The sequence below is a fragment of the Silene latifolia genome, chromosome 7, assembly GCF_048544455.1.
Source record: "Silene latifolia isolate original U9 population chromosome 7, ASM4854445v1, whole genome shotgun sequence".
NCBI lineage: Eukaryota > Viridiplantae > Streptophyta > Magnoliopsida > Caryophyllales > Caryophyllaceae > Silene > Silene latifolia.
This window is the reverse complement of record NC_133532.1, coordinates 94,953,317-94,968,898: the sequence shown is the minus strand read 5'-3', so window position 1 is coordinate 94,968,898 and position 15,582 is coordinate 94,953,317. Positions and strand designations below refer to the sequence as shown.

The window sequence follows — 15,582 nt, the reverse complement described above, 5'->3', positions numbered from 1 at the left end:
GGATGGGCTGCGGTCACCCACTGGCGGAGTGGATTACCTGTTGCGATGGGTAATCTGGCAGGGCTACACACTTCAGTGTGTAGTCGGTTACTACGGAGGATGATCAGCCGGTTGGATTGTTTGTTTGTCTTGTATTGATTGAATGGTACTGACCCCGTTGTTGTTGTTTGTGGTATCTGCTGTGATCCATTCGGGGATGGTGAGCAGGCTTGACAGGTATTGCTTTTGGTGAGCTTGGGCGGTCATGGGGGAGTCGTCTTCACCAGTTCTAGCATCACAGTCTTGAGTCTTAGTTATGATTTTGTAGTTGTCAGACATTGGTTTTATTTTATTGGTTTGGATTGGATTTTGTTAATGTAAACATTTACACTCTTTATTATTCTAATAAATGTGTTAGGACAGACGCTTTTGATATATACTAACCTCGGGCAACCGAGATGGTAACACACTTTCATGGCTAGGTGGTCCTGGTAAGGCACCTTGGTATGAGGGGGTGTTACATCCTCCAACCAGAACTCGCACTTAGATAGCTTGGCATATAGTTGATTCTCTCTCAGAGTCTCCAAAACCATCCTCAGGTGCTCTTCATGTTCTTACTTAGTCTTGGAACAGACTAAGATGTCGTCGATGAAAACAACCACAAACCTATCCAAGAACGGTGTAAAGATCCGGTTCATCAAATCCATGAAAGCTACTGGTGCATTGGTCAACCCAAAAGGCATCACCACATACTCATAATAACCATATCGAGATCGGAACGCTGTCTTTGGAATATCCTCATCTGCTATCCTCAGTTGATGATACCCTGACCTCAGGTCAAACTTGGAAAACACACCCGCTCCACTTAGCTGATCAAACAAGTCATCGATCCTAGGCAAAGGATACTTGTTTTTCACTATGACACGGTTCAACTCTCGGTAATCGATGCATAGCCTCATGCTCCCATCTTTCTTCTTCACAAATAGAACTGGTGCTCCCCACGGTGACACACTTAGCCGGATATAACCCTTGTCTAACAACTCATGTAACTGTTTTTTCAACTCAGCTAACTCTTTAGGTGCCATACGGTAAGGTGCTTTGGATATAGGACTTGTTCCTGGTTTAAGCTCCACACTGAAATCAACATCCCTCTTTGGTGGTAACCTCGGTATCTCCTCAGGAAAGACATCATCAAACTCTCCCACTACTGGTATCTCAGCAGCTGATTGTGACTCTACTCGGCCATCTCTCACATGACAAAGAATCAAGGGGCACTTTTTCCTCAGATATGACTTTAAAGTCATCACAACTATGAACTTACACTTAGGTTTTACCACAAACCCTCTATAGGACACCCTAACACCCTTTGGACCCCTCAAAGACACTTTCTTTTGTCGACAATCTATCTTGGCATCATACTTACCCAACCAATCCATCCCGACATCACCTCAAACCCATCCATAGGAAACTCTAACAGGTCTACCGGTAAATCTACCCCTCCAACTACCATAGACACTCCCTTATACAACTTGAGACACGACACAGACTCCCCAGAAGATATGAACACGTCATCCTTTACAACCTCAAACTTCCCCAAACCCATAGACAAGGCATGACTCCTAGACACAAAAGAATGTGTTGCCCCCGAATCAAACAAAACAAAAGACGGTACATTATGAACAAGAAAGGTATCGGTGACTACATGTGCATCATTCTGTGCTTCCTGCTTGTCCATCATAAAGAGCTTTCCACTGCTTTTCTGCCCTCCTCCCTGGACCGAAGCATTGGAAGTACTCGGCTTGGCTGCCGAATCCTGGGTGGCGCTGTTGTTCTAACGCTGATAAGATCCACCACCGCTGCGGTTATAACTACCCTGGTTGCTCTGTCCACCTCTGTTGCCCCATGATCCATCGGTCGGTTGCTAGCAAAGCTCTGAGTCGGCCCTTGAGAGAAATTCCCTTGATAAGCTCCCGAACCTGCTCCGGTCTTGACACTCGTGCAATCCCACTTCTTGTGGCCTACACCACCACAGTTGAAGCATGTAAGGTTGGAGCTGTCACTCAAACTCCGACCACCAGCTTTTCCCCAACCACGAGATCCCCCGGAGAAACCAGCTCCACCAGAAAAAGAATTGGCATGGTTGAAGTTGCCCTTCTTATTGCCCGACTGATTGTTGCTTCCACTGTCAGCCTTTCTTTTCTCGGCAGCAGCCCTTTCATTAATCTCTCTTGAGAGATCTACCATCCTCTCAGCTTGACCCGCTCTCAGGTACACTTCCTTAAGATCAGTGGCGACTCCAGCTGGTAGACGGTTCATGATCTTAGCAGACAGACCCCTCTCAAAAAGAAGACCCAAACCCCTTTGTCCTAACTGCATGTCCTCAACATAACGAGACAACTCTAGGAACCGGTGATAGTACTCGGTGACTGTCATCTCCTCTGTCATGGTGAAGGAATCGAACTCAGATCTCATCTTGTGTCGGATATGCTCCGGCACAAACTGCTCCCTCATGGCGCTCTTTAACCCTGACCAAGGAATAGCCCCCAGACCCTCAGCTTGGTAGTAGGCTCTAGCATCCTCCTTGACGTTTTGCCACCACACGGCGGCTTCGCCTCTCAGGTAGTATACTACCTGTTCAACGATCATATCATCGGGACACTTGACCACTCCCATGAGACTTTCCATCTCGCGGTGCCATTTCTCGAGCAGCTTTGGTTCCCCAACACCCTTATATGTGGGTGGGTTGAAGCGGGCGATGATGATGCTAAGCTGAGTAGCATCCACCGGTTTCTCCGTCCCCTTTCCCACATTCTTGAGAGCCTCAAGGAGAGCATCTTGTTGCTCAATCATACGAGCAATCTCGTCAATGGTCATCTCAGAAGCTTGAATTTGCGCGGCAGTTCTTTTAGGCGGCATTTTGAGCTGATAAGAAACAAGGAAACGTAAGCACAAAAGCCTACGGCTCAAAATGGGTGTGACCTTCCGCCAAAGAAGCACTCGGCCGAGTACACAGCAATACTCAGTCGAGTAGTCTACTCAAGTAGCCAACGTCAAATTCACAAACTCATACTCGGTCGAGTATAAAACATCACTCGGCCGAGCATGCTCTACTCGGCCGAGTATGCCTAAATACTCGGTTGAGTAAACATATCCAGTAGCCACTGCTACTTACTGTCAAACAACACTCGGTCGAGTGCCTGGTTACTCGGCCGAGTACCCCCCTACTCGGTCGAGTACCTGCCCTGCTCGGCCGAGTCATGCTAAATGAGCTACAACAATACATAGTATCCTCTATCATGCTTTTTACCTCAACAAACAAACATATAACAACAGGAATTCGAATGCCACATAATAAACATGTAATCATGCCAATCATTCACGTGTTGAAACCGTTTCACCAAATTTCACATATTTATTTCTTCCACTTCGTTTGAATTCTCAATATACTTTTACGGGTTCCACATACACATTCCTACCATTACATGTTCCCACCATTGACCTCCACATACATGCACATATATGACACAACTCTCAACACACTTCCCCACGTGACCGGCTCGAGTTAGTGAGGGCCAAATTGCGACTCCGGGACGTCTCCCGAGTCCTTGCGGTAGCTCCAAACAACTCTCCCCGGGTTCATTTTATTTAGACTCCCTAAGTTCATTAGGTTCATTTGTTTTAGGTGCCGGAATCTTCGGCTTTGATACCACTTTATACCAAGGTGCCTTACCAGGACCACCCAGCCATGAAAGAGTGTTACCATCTCGGTTGCCCGAGGTTAGTATATATCAAAAGCGTCTGTCCTAACACATTTATTAGAAATGATGAAAAGTGTAAATGTTTACATCAACTAAATCCAAATCCAAAACCAATGAAATAAATCCAACAGCTGACAACTACAAAGTCATAACTAAGACTCGAGACTGTGATGCTATAACTGGTGAAGACGACTCCCCCATGACCGCCCAAGCTCACTAAAAGCAATACCTGTCAAGCCTGCTCACCATCCCCGAATGGATCACAGCAGATTCCACAAACAACAACAACGGGGTCAGTACCATTCAATAAATATAAGACAAACAAACAATGTAACCGGCTGATCATCCTCCACAGTAGCTGACTACACACCGAAGTGTGTAGCCCTGCCGGATTACCCATCGCAATAGGTAATCCATTCCGCCGGTGGGGGACCGCAGCCCATCCCCATCAAGTCCAGCTCATCAACGAGCGACTATCAATCCCTGTCCCTTAATATGCACATCGCCTCCCGTGACGGGTTCCACAGAGGGCGAACTAGGGTGTGAAGCCACTCCCGCAAGTGACTCCACCACAATCACACACACCACAGCATCACAGCTGTCACAACACCATAACCATCACAACACGACCACATCACCACCGTCACCGCAACACCCATACTCCGATGATCAACAGATAACAACAATTACAAAACAAACGCAATCTTAATCAATCAACAGTAACTGAGTAGGGGAAACCCTACCTTAACAATAACATCAATATGGAGAATCGGACAATTAGAATGGCTCATCTACGAAGTCTTCTCCTATACAATAATCATATAACACAATTACACATTGCACAATTCACTATTCCCTTTCCCCCAATTCATACATAAAACAACCCTTAGAATAAATCATCAATGACATGGGGATAATGACTTACCGACGATGGAACGAGAGATTGAATGCAAGAGCTACGATGGATACACACACAGTAGGAGATTTGGGAGTGATTAGGTTATCGTAAAATGATTAGGTTTGCAAATGACGTTTTTAGAAACTGATTATCGAATATATAAATCCCTAATTACTCCCGAACCTAACCGCTGAAATAATACTCGCCAGACTAGATACTCGGTCGAGTATTCATCATACTCGGCCGAGTATTCCTCGGCAGAAGCCAAACAGAAAACACTTTTAACATTACTCGGCCGAGTAGGCTCTACTCGGTCGAGTACTCAGCTTATAAAAATCCGTAGTATTACAGCACCTTGCTTAAAAGACTGAAAAGCTTGGACCTGTTCAATTGTACTCATACATTTGGCCGCAGTGTGGCCATCAATCCCACATCTTTCATAGGACACTTCTTGTTGAACCATGACATGAACCGTTTGCTGCTTTTCCAAAGATTGAGATGTCTTTAATTCGGCTATTTAAGCAGTTAGGGCCTCTAGCTGTGCCGCAACGACATTAACCGATTCACTCCCTCTCTTACTACCTCTGGGGTTACCATACTCAGCAGTGTGAGTTAGATATGGCAATGCGGGCCGGGCTAAGGCGGACGGCATGGGCACGACACGAGTCCGGTACAGGCATGACACGGCACGGATGAATAATACTGACGGCACGGGCACGACACGAACGGGTTGGAGGCGGGCCACGACTGCGTTTTTTGCAAATTCCCATGCCCAGGCACGGCACGGCTCAAGCACGGAGGGTCTGGCATGAACCAGGCACGGTCCGAGATTTGGCCCGTTTCTTAATTATTTAATTTTATTCCTTTCTTTAATATCGTTTTTTAATTATTTAATTAAATCTAGTACATTAAAAATACAAATAATCAACTAATAAGACATCAAGTACATCAATATTTAATAAAATATAAATTTAAATCATTAATATTCGTTATTTATATAAATAAAAAAGTATTTAGAAAAAAAATACTAAGACTATTGAGCCGGCCCACGTGCTAGGCACGATTAGCCCATGGGCCAGGCAAGGCCCAAGCACGAAACTGGGCGTACCAGGAGCGGGCCGCGACGAGAGTTTGGGTGAGTGGGTCAGGTACGGCACGACACGACCAGCACAATATCTGTGCCTGGGCTGGGCCATTTTTGGGGGAAAGGCACGATGGGCCGACCCAGTACGGCCCAATGCCAACTCGTGTGAGTAGCTATCTGATCGATCATCTTCCAAGCAGTATCATCATTGGTATCATCCTGGAATTTCCCATTAGCTGAAGAATCAAGTAAAGCTCGATGATCATCTTCCAAGCAGTATCATCATTGGTATTTTATTTTTGACTTTCAACTACCTTTCATTTCTTGTTTTTGCAAAAAACTACCAGAATTCCACTTTCGGCGAATAAAGTCAAATTTCCGGTGTTGACTTCCTGTTTTCTCCCATTTTCACACATATAACCCAGATTTCTCCATTTGTTCACCCTACAAAATGTGAAAAAACTCCTCTCTATGCCCAACACCTTATCAAAAGTCTCTTCCATCTCAATCTCCCTTTCCATCTCCGTCGTAAAATCACCTTTACTGCCACCTTCAACTACGTCTTTACATTTCGACAACCTTAGCTTATAGACTACTCACGATTCATCAACCTAATGTCCATGAGTCCATCTCAGACATATTAAAGTACCCTCTTTTCTCTTCATGGCGAAGATGGTGGGTATAAGAAAACTAGTGAGATAGTAGACAAGTAATCCTAAGAGTGAATACATGATTATTTTCGAATAGTTAACACTAGGCGACTTTGTTTGCCCATAATAAATCATTATTGTTCAAGAAGTATTTACCATGTTCTTATAAATTTTCACGGTGGTTTGTTTGACGAATTAGGATTTTGATTCGGGTAAGAGATGGACAAATTGAGGTTATTAATGTTGGGTTTAATCAATATTTATCATCAATTAGGTTTACGAAGTAAAACATTAAATTTAACATGAAAATGACGACTCAACGTCAGAGAGTTGACTTTTTTAGTCGGAAGTGGAATCCTGGTAGTATTTTGCAAAAAGAAGAAATGAAAGGTAGTTGAAATCTAAAAATAAAATGAAATATAGTTGTTCACAAATGACCCTTAATAAAAGATAGTTTCTGACAAAAAAACCCATATAAAAATAAAGGGATTAATATACATGAATGACACCAGAGAGGGCAATTGTGACACCTCATAACTTGATAGAAATTGGTATTGAAATTTTTTGACCCGATTTAAACTATTACATGGTCGTCAATCGAACTTATCGAACACTTAGCAACCGTCAACCGACCAATTGTCCGACCAAACTCGATCCGGCCCCCAAATGTACATGACTCGAATCTATCCGACATCATATAAACCCGAACCCGTAACACAACTAGACTCGACCCACCCGATTGCCAACTCGAGTTTTGGGGGAGATTTGAGAAGAAACGGGGCTTATTCCATAAACCACCTCTGAGTTTGATGTATGGACTAATGGGCCTATCAGTGACAGCGAAAAACCTAGCCCATAAAAGAAGGTGGAATATAAATACAGAGTCTCAACACACAGAGAACACCATTTCCTCGTTAGTGTCTAGGGTTTATCTTCGCCGCACAGCCAAGAGCAACAGCAGAAGAAGTAGAAGTAAGGAATCATGGGTCGTATGCACAGCCGCGGTAAGGGGATGTCAGCCTCAGCCCTACCTTACAAGCGTAGCCCACCTGCTTGGCTGAAGACCACATCTCCTGATGTAATCTACTTTCTTCTCTTTCTCTACCGACTTTATTCTTTTTGTTTGAAATAATATTAAATTGTGTTGAATATGTTGTGTAGGTTGAAGATAACATATGTAAGTTTGCGAAAAAGGGTTTGACACCATCTCAGATTGGTGTGATTCTTAGGGATTCACATGGTATTGCTCAGGTCAAGAGTGTTACTGGTAGCAAGGTCCTTCGTATCCTCAAGGCTCACGGTATCCATTTCTTTATTCATTTATTTGCTGGATTCATTTATCAACATTACGTTTGCTGTTATGCGTTTCAATGGCATGCCGTTTCTTGGAAATGTTTGGTAGCTTGATCCGAGTTGTCCTTTTTCATTCTAGCTCATTCTTCTGCTGTTTCTGTGTATCTTAAGTTGTCCTCAATGTCAATATGAATTGTTGCACATGATGTTTGCATATTTACAGATCAGATAGAAAATGTTAAGCGTTTTGTGGTAGATGTTTACATATTTACAGATGATAGGATGAACTTATATCCGTGTTTCTAGACTGTCAACTAAATCAACACACACAAACTACTTAAATTATGTTTAATGCATCAACTTTTTTGCGACTGTACACCCCCTACCTACCATGAGAGATTACATAAATGGAATACCAGTTATAGTTATTGCCACTTGATGGAATGTATAAAAACTCGCAATGCTATTTAGCCTGAATTTTGGACAGTGTAAGTCTTTTCTTGTAATGTGGCTTGTCCGCATGTATTCCCTAGTTGCTTATTTTTAGACGATTGAACCTTTTCCTTATGTCGGAGGTGAAGGAACAATTAATTTGGGAGAAAAATCGTACAGTTGAAATGATTCTACTTGTTCCTTGGCTTTAGCATTTAACATACACGTATGTGAGATGTTTAGCAAACTGGCATTGGAATTCATCGTGGAGTACCTCGTACCTTCATTTCCTATCCGACTGATACTTAATATGCTTTTTTTTTCTTTTTTCTTTTTTTTTTTTACATTCAACATATGGATATGGATTCTGATTCTTGTGATCAAGTAATCTGCAACAACTAAATATGCATTTAGTTTGATTGTTAAGACAGTCAACATGTAATTGCCTATTTTGGGAACAGCTTGTTTCGTGGAATGGAATGTGCATTGTGTGAGTTGTTTCTCTAGTGAATTTATTAAATTTTGAGGTTAGTTTGAAATATGCCTTGCGTGTGTCAATAGGACTTGCTCCTGAAATCCCCGAGGATCTGTACCATCTGATCAAAAAGGCAGTTGCCATCCGTAAGCACTTGGAGAGGAACAGGAAGGATAAGGACTCAAAGTTTAGGCTCATTTTGGTTGAGAGCAGGATTCACAGGCTTGCTCGCTATTACAAGAAGACCAAGAAGCTCCCTCCCGTCTGGAAATAGTTAGTTTCTCTCCCCTGTTTTGACTGATTAAACTTTTGTTTTCTGTGTTTTACAATTCGTCTTTCATCTTTAACTGACAAAATGCAATCTATTTTCCTGCAGCGAGTCAACCACCGCCAGTACCCTTGTCGCTTGAATGTGCTTTTTTTGCTTAGGACAACTGAGGCTTGAAGGTGATGCTTTCTTGAAGCTGTTAAAAGGAGTGCTTGTTTTCTTTTGTATGGACTGTAGCTTATGACTTTAATCCTGTTCTAGTTATGACACTCCTTGTTTCCAAAGAGATGTATGATTTGCTTGCATTTCTTAACCAGATTTTTGCGTCCATTTGATATATTCCGGTTACTATTATGTCTGCCCGTCTTAGATATTATTTTGCTACTGATGCTCAGCCTAAATGAAAAATTTGGGGTTTATTTGTTTTGAGGTTGGCCTGCATTCTTTTTCGTTGCATTTTTAAGAAGCATAAATAGGTTGTTAGGTACTTGCACCTTGCAATGGAGCTTGAAAACGCTCTACTTCTAGAATTTCCTTGTTGATGCATCAGAACATTGAAACCAATTTGATTAAGGACAATCATCTACTTGTTCCTGAGTAGGCCGTCTTGATCTCTTGCAAGTTTATTCTTTACGCTGCTTGATTGACTTAACATATAGGCACAATTTTGTCTATACAACGCCGCTTTTTTATATTTTCCTTCATTAAATTAAATTTTCAGCATAAATATAAGATTAAGTGATACACAATCTCTGTTTTTTGAGATTGAAATCTGGTTTGCCTACACCTTTTTGTTTTGCCTGCATTCTTTTTCGTTGCCTCCTATTTTAAGCTTTATGTGGTCAGTTCCTCTATTTTCTACCTTATTACGGAGTAATAGAGAAATGATGTTAATAAATTTTGGTCCTTGTTTGCTCGTTTATTGTCCTATCTGATGTAGGCCGAGGTTCTGTAAATATAAGCTGTTTAATACAAACGAGTTAGTATCAAGTGCAAATGTACAACTTAGGGGTCGTTTGGTTACCCATTCTAAAACACATGAATTGTAATTCATGGGATTTGCAAAATGGGGGAGTTGTTTGTTTGCCTCAAATCACATGAATTGAAGTTCCATAGGAACTCAAATTCCTCCATGATGTGGGAAGTTGTTTACCTAGGTCCCCCTAGGTAAGTGGAAATTCCTGTGGAATTCACTTCCCACATTCCAACCAAACAACTTTTTCCCATTTCATGTGATTTATAAAATCATGGGATCTCTTAATTCCTTGGAACTTCGATTCCTTTAGCGAACCAAACGACCCCTTAGTTGGACGGTGACAGTTTACCATTGGTTGGAATACATTTAACACACAACCTTGAATTTAAGCTTAACAATTGGGATTCACAACTTAACCCACATTTAAAACAACTGCCTTACACATTACCAAAGATTAGAAGCTAGGGGATATCAACGAGATTTAAGAGATACAGTAGAAAGAACAACGAGGAACATAAACAAGAGAGCAGCCACAAAAGAAGCAACTACAGCACCACTTGATCTCTGGCAAAAATTCCCAAATTGCTGGCATATTGCTATCCAGTTTGTGTTGCTGTTTCCTTTGTGGGCCAAATACACTATTGCTGCTGCCGCCGCTGCTGCTGATGTGGTCAAGGTTGCTGCTATCTGCCAGACGAAAAATTCAGGGGTTCAATTACATTTGTGGCTCATGTTATTCATTTAGTTTCAATACTATCACGTTGTTATTAGTAACCTAGTGACTTGATATTATTGAAGTTGGATAGAAACTGAGAAGCGAAAACTTGAAACTTACAGCGTCAAAAGTAACAAGAACAAGTCTTGGGGCCTTGGCTAAAGGCCTGGCTATTGTGACAATGGAGAATGGGATTGACAGTACAACATATGTGGCTGCTACTGCATTACCTATCACGAAGTACCTGCAAACAACCCGCTTTTGTAACAAACTAAGTGTATGGTCTTGAAAAGTGTTAAAATGTTGTCGGTGAAAAGCACATACATGCATTCTCGAGAAATTTCAATATGATAACACAGGGTTTATAAATGAACGAACATACGTGAAAGTAGGAAGATCATAGTATCTAGCTTGAAACTGGAAGAATTGGGTGAAGAAAGGGAGAGTTTGATTAGTGGTTCCCATGGCGACCGAGGCTGCAAGAAGAGCTGCAAGAGCGATCAACCTTATCACTAAATCAATGACGGCTATTCCCCGGTTCACAGAACCACCACTACTACCACTATCATGATGTGCCTCCCTCGCAACCTTTCCAATAAAAGGAGTTTCCATAATGGGAACTTTTCCCTTGGTGTTGCGCTTCTCGCTTGTCTCACCTTCTACCTCAAGGGATGAGTAGTGCTGCTGTTCCTGTTCCTCTGCAAGCTTCACCATTTTCAAGGACTTGAAGAGATAAAGTGAGAAGAGTAGGAAGAGCGAACAAGTTAGAGAAGCTTGTAAGAGAGAAAAGACGATTACAAGTGTTGTGAAAATGGTGATTGTTGCAGGAGACATTATATAGGATGATATGGGAGGAGTTGGAATGTGGTATCGATGTAGGGTCTTTAATTTTGGTTTATTTCATGCATATAGGATTGGTTATGGTGGAGTTGGCGCTAATTAAGAACTAATCCTATTTAATTAGTACTTCGTAAAGTATGATGATCAATGGCTAAATGGGTAGTTAAGCTTACGTTTGGATATTTGTTTAAAGTCAAATATAAAAGACGAAACCAGCCTTAAAAGAATGTGGGAGTGAAATGATGGATTGGGTCTGATTTTATGTACATCGGCTAGTAAGTTTGTTGAGTAGGTTGACCCTGTTTACTGTAGCATGGTCTTTGTTACAAACTTACGTGATACTCTCTTGGCATAATGTGCTTTCTGTTGTGAAATAAAGGGAAAGAGAATTATAGAGAGAAGTTAGAGAGAAAGAATGAGAGATAAAACTGTATTCTTATTCTATTAAGAAGGGTATATATATACAATGAGATGAAGTTTCCATAAGATATAATAATATTTCATAACACCCCCTGGATGTCCATTATTGAAGAAAATGTCTGGTTGAAAACATTCCTACAAAAACCCCGTGGGAAAAATGCTAGTGAAGGAAAAGAGTACACTAATCTTCAAACCCGCATAATAATAGCTGCCTCGTTAAAACCTTTCCATGAAAAACCCAGTGGGACAAAACCATGGATAAGGAAAAAGAGTACAACGCGTGTCTACTCCCCCTGATGACTACATAACTTGATAAATCTTGAAATGATCCATAATTTGACATAACTTCTTGATTGTTGAAATATAATTCTTCTTCATTGATAACTTGATATCTTTAATTATTAGAAATTTTTATAACTTCAATCATCATACTTCATCGGAACTCACAATCTGGATATGATCATTGCATAATAACTGTTGAATCTTCATTTCAAATAATACCTCCATAGTTATGATAGAGTTTCTCCCCAATATATGACATAGCATTATATGTCCAAAATAATTGTTATCGCAACAATAATGACAATCATGACTATAGCGTAATAATGCACGTATAGTGCTACCTCGTTAAAAACCTTGCTAGGAAAAACATAGTTGGACAAAAAACCTAGTCGAAGGGAAAAAGAGTGTAGCTATCATTCCTCAATTCTTTGTCTTCAGAGAATCATTTCGTTAATTATTGAATAAGTCATCCAATACCTTTGAGCGATTTTCTTAGCTAAACCAAATATGTATGGATTGGCATTCTCATTGTAGACTTTGACTACATTTTTTCCAATCGTTATTATGGTACTTCTGAACCATCAACTAATTTCACATGTTTAACATGAATTTCATTTAAATCATTATTCTCATTAATTCATTTAAATCATTATTCTCATATGCTCAAATTTCAGGTTGAGACAATAATAACTTCCTTCAAGTAATTTTACAGGAGTTTGAATTTTCCATTTTGGAAATAATCACGATAACCTTTCAATCGTGTCGTAGAGGTTCATATTTAATCATGAGTTCCCAAAACTCAATTAATCAAACATCATCATTTGATGATCATTTATAAGAACCTGTAATATACTTTTCTCCTTTTAAACATTTATCAAAGTATAACAATATAATTAATTATGTGCATGCATATGATGTGTAAATAATTCTAAACAACAAAATAAAACAATGCAATAATATATGTATATATATATATATATAGAAATTGCATCCGGTGAGTCTAGGTATCTTAGGTGAGTCCGTCCCGCGATTCTCCTCCATTAGATTTTTGGTTGAATGAGCGGCTGAGATTAAATCTAGAGCCAAGTATATAACCTGCGTTATTAAGGAATTATACGCATAATCGCGCCTTCAATTTCTCTCTCTTCGTTCACTCTGTTCCTCTCTCTACGGAATTCTCTGTTTCTTTTCCTCTCTCTCACGTAAACAAAAATCCAGCAAATTCACGAATCAATTCCTATTCAACAATTCTTATTCAACAATTCAATCAACTTTCTGTCATATCGTTCAATTCAATCAACCTAATTTTGATTGACCGCGGTTTTCGAATTCAATCCGTTCATACAATTGCTTTTTCCTTGTTTTTGCCTTTTTGTTGCTAGTATGGATTCCGATTCTACATAGAACACAATGCGCGCAGGTAATTTCATGAATCCTTTGCCTTTTTAGGTTTTTCGTTCTTCAATTTCATGTTTTCATTGTTGTTAAATTGATGACGCTTTGCAATTTCTTTTGATGCTTTTAATTTCCTGCTATTAAGGCCCTGTTCTTTGGTGAAACGGATCGATCTCGAATCGAATCGAACTTATAGGATCGAATCGAATCGAACTTATTGGATCGAATGAATCGAACTTATTGGATCGAATCGAACTTATAGGATCTCGAAATCGAATGAACTTATAGGATCTGAACTGAACTTACACGATCCGAATTTAAATTAACTTAAATTAATTTAACTTAAATATTATTATTATTATTGTTGTTGTTGTTGTTGTTGTTGTTGTTGTTGTTGTTGTTGTTGTTGTTGTTGTTGTTGTTGTTGTTGTTGTTGTTGTTGTTGTTGTTGTTGTTGTTGTTGTTGTTGTTCTCGTTGTCGTTGTTCTTGTTCTTGTTGTTATTTTTATTATTATTATTTTTTTTATTATTTTTTTTATAAAGCCGCAACTATTATTATTATTATTATTATTATTATTATTATTATTATTATTATTATTATTATTATTATTATTATTATAAACGCAGAATTTTATTGAGATTAAATAAAATTTTTACAAGAAATTAGCGGGCAGCCAAGAGAGAACACTGATAAGAAAATTTTTCCGCTTTATATACATTGATTTGTTCATACATTATACTACGGTTATATTACGATAAAAAATAATGAGAAGAGTAATAATTTTGTTTTAAAAATAATAATGTATATATGTATCAAACAATTAATAATGTCAAATATTTTTGCGTCGGTTTTTAAAAATAATACTCTGTATATAACTTTTCTAAACTGAATTTATAGGATCTGAACTGAACTGAACTTATAGAATCTGAATCCAATCGAACTTATAGGATCGAATCAATCGAACTTATAGCATACGAATCGAATCGAACTTATAGGATCTGAACTGAACTTATATGATCCGATCTGAACAGAACTGAACTTATAGGATCTGAAGTGAACTTAAATTAAGTGACTTTAAGTCCAAAAGAACAGGGCCTAAGTTCCAGTTATCATTAAGAATCCATCGACATAGTGTGCAATTCTGTTATTTTATGTCGCGCTTACGATTTTACGCTCATTCGCACCAGATTTAGGTTTTTGTGTTGTTCGTATGCAATGTTTTGATTGAATTGATGTAGGTATACACATTAATTACAATTATTATTTTCAATTTCTCATGCGAGATTCTGTATTGTAACACATTAATTCGTCGACATCAGTTGAATCTTAGGTGAATCAATTTAGAAGGATTTAGATTATATGTGTTCAAAGTATTTGTCAAAAAAATTGAGTCCTGACATAGTCACATTTAAACCTGGATTAGCTTTATTGAAAATTGGAGTAACTATGTGGATTAAATCATCGTTATTAAAATATTTGACACCTGTTACTGCAGTATCATTACTATAACATTACAACTTGTAGTCAACACTGAACTTGATATAATTGTGAAAACGTGTTACTATATAATTGTGTAAGTACCTTATTTTGATCAAGTTTTCGCTGAATAATAGTGTTATTCCCCGTTTAACATTGCACAATCTAGTAAGGTTAATCGAGTGCATATTTCTGTTATGTTGTCAATCCTTATGTACATATATTGTGACAGTAACAGTGTTACTGTAACATGACATCCTTTTGCAGTCCAGCTCGTCTATTCATATACATAATACTTCTCTTTTCCCTTTCATATTACAGAGTCCAATATTGTCAATCCAGTCCTTTCTATCCCAATAGCACAACAACAGCCCAATGTTCAACCAAACAATCAGCTTGTTTTGTCTCATACACCTAATGGAAGTGAGAGGTGGATTCGTGTAGTTGAGAACAAGTTCAGACCTACAATTGGTACAGTTTTCATCTCACTTGAGGCAGGAATTGAATTCTACGGGGTTTACGCACGCGCATGTGGTTTTACTCCCAGGAAGTACACTGCCAAAAAACTTCGAGGTGGCATGGTACACCAAAAATTTATAGTCTGTAATCGTCAAGGGTTTAGGGGAAATAAACAAAAACT

General features: G+C 39.4%; 2 protein-coding genes across 2 annotated transcripts; one reads left to right on the top strand and one right to left on the bottom strand.

Moving 5' to 3' along the window:
• The first annotated feature begins 7,260 nt into the window (after window positions 1-7,260).
• Window positions 7,261-9,263, top strand: LOC141592378 (small ribosomal subunit protein uS15y). Its single transcript, XM_074413007.1, has 4 exons — window positions 7,261-7,447; window positions 7,531-7,669; window positions 8,656-8,842; window positions 8,946-9,263. Exons 1-4 carry the CDS (start codon window positions 7,352-7,354, stop codon window positions 8,977-8,979), a joined length of 456 nt encoding a protein of 151 aa, XP_074269108.1. The 5' UTR covers window positions 7,261-7,351; the 3' UTR covers window positions 8,980-9,263.
• A 150-nt stretch (window positions 9,264-9,413) lies between these two features.
• On the bottom strand, window positions 9,414-11,566 carry LOC141592377 (casparian strip membrane protein 1-like). The gene is made up of 3 exons (XM_074413006.1): window positions 10,911-11,566; window positions 10,649-10,772; window positions 9,414-10,500 (listed from the first exon to the last, which is right to left on the bottom strand). Exons 1-3 carry the CDS (start codon window positions 11,360-11,362, stop codon window positions 10,285-10,287), a joined length of 792 nt encoding a protein of 263 aa, XP_074269107.1. The 5' UTR covers window positions 11,363-11,566; the 3' UTR covers window positions 9,414-10,284.
• Between the last annotated feature and the right edge of the window lie 4,016 nt (window positions 11,567-15,582).

What these genes read in the sequence shown, in the direction of transcription:
- LOC141592378 (XM_074413007.1), top strand. Translation starts at nt 7,352, where the DNA reads ATGGGTCGTATGCACAGCCGCGGTAAGGGGATGTCAGCCTCAGCCCTA. An exon ending in TGAAGACCACATCTCCTGAT is followed by an intron (nt 7,448 to 7,530) that starts GTAATCTACTTT and finishes TATGTTGTGTAG; the next exon opens with GTTGAAGATAACATATGTAA. An exon ending in CTCCCTCCCGTCTGGAAATA is followed by an intron (nt 8,843 to 8,945) that starts GTTAGTTTCTCT and finishes ATTTTCCTGCAG; the next exon opens with CGAGTCAACCACCGCCAGTA.
- LOC141592377 (XM_074413006.1), bottom strand. Translation starts at nt 11,362, where the DNA reads ATGTCTCCTGCAACAATCACCATTTTCACAACACTTGTAATCGTCTTT. An exon ending in TATGATCTTCCTACTTTCAC is followed by an intron (nt 10,773 to 10,910) that starts GTATGTTCGTTC and finishes GGTTGTTTGCAG; the next exon opens with GTACTTCGTGATAGGTAATG. An exon ending in TTCTTGTTACTTTTGACGCT is followed by an intron (nt 10,501 to 10,648) that starts GTAAGTTTCAAG and finishes TTCGTCTGGCAG; the next exon opens with ATAGCAGCAACCTTGACCAC.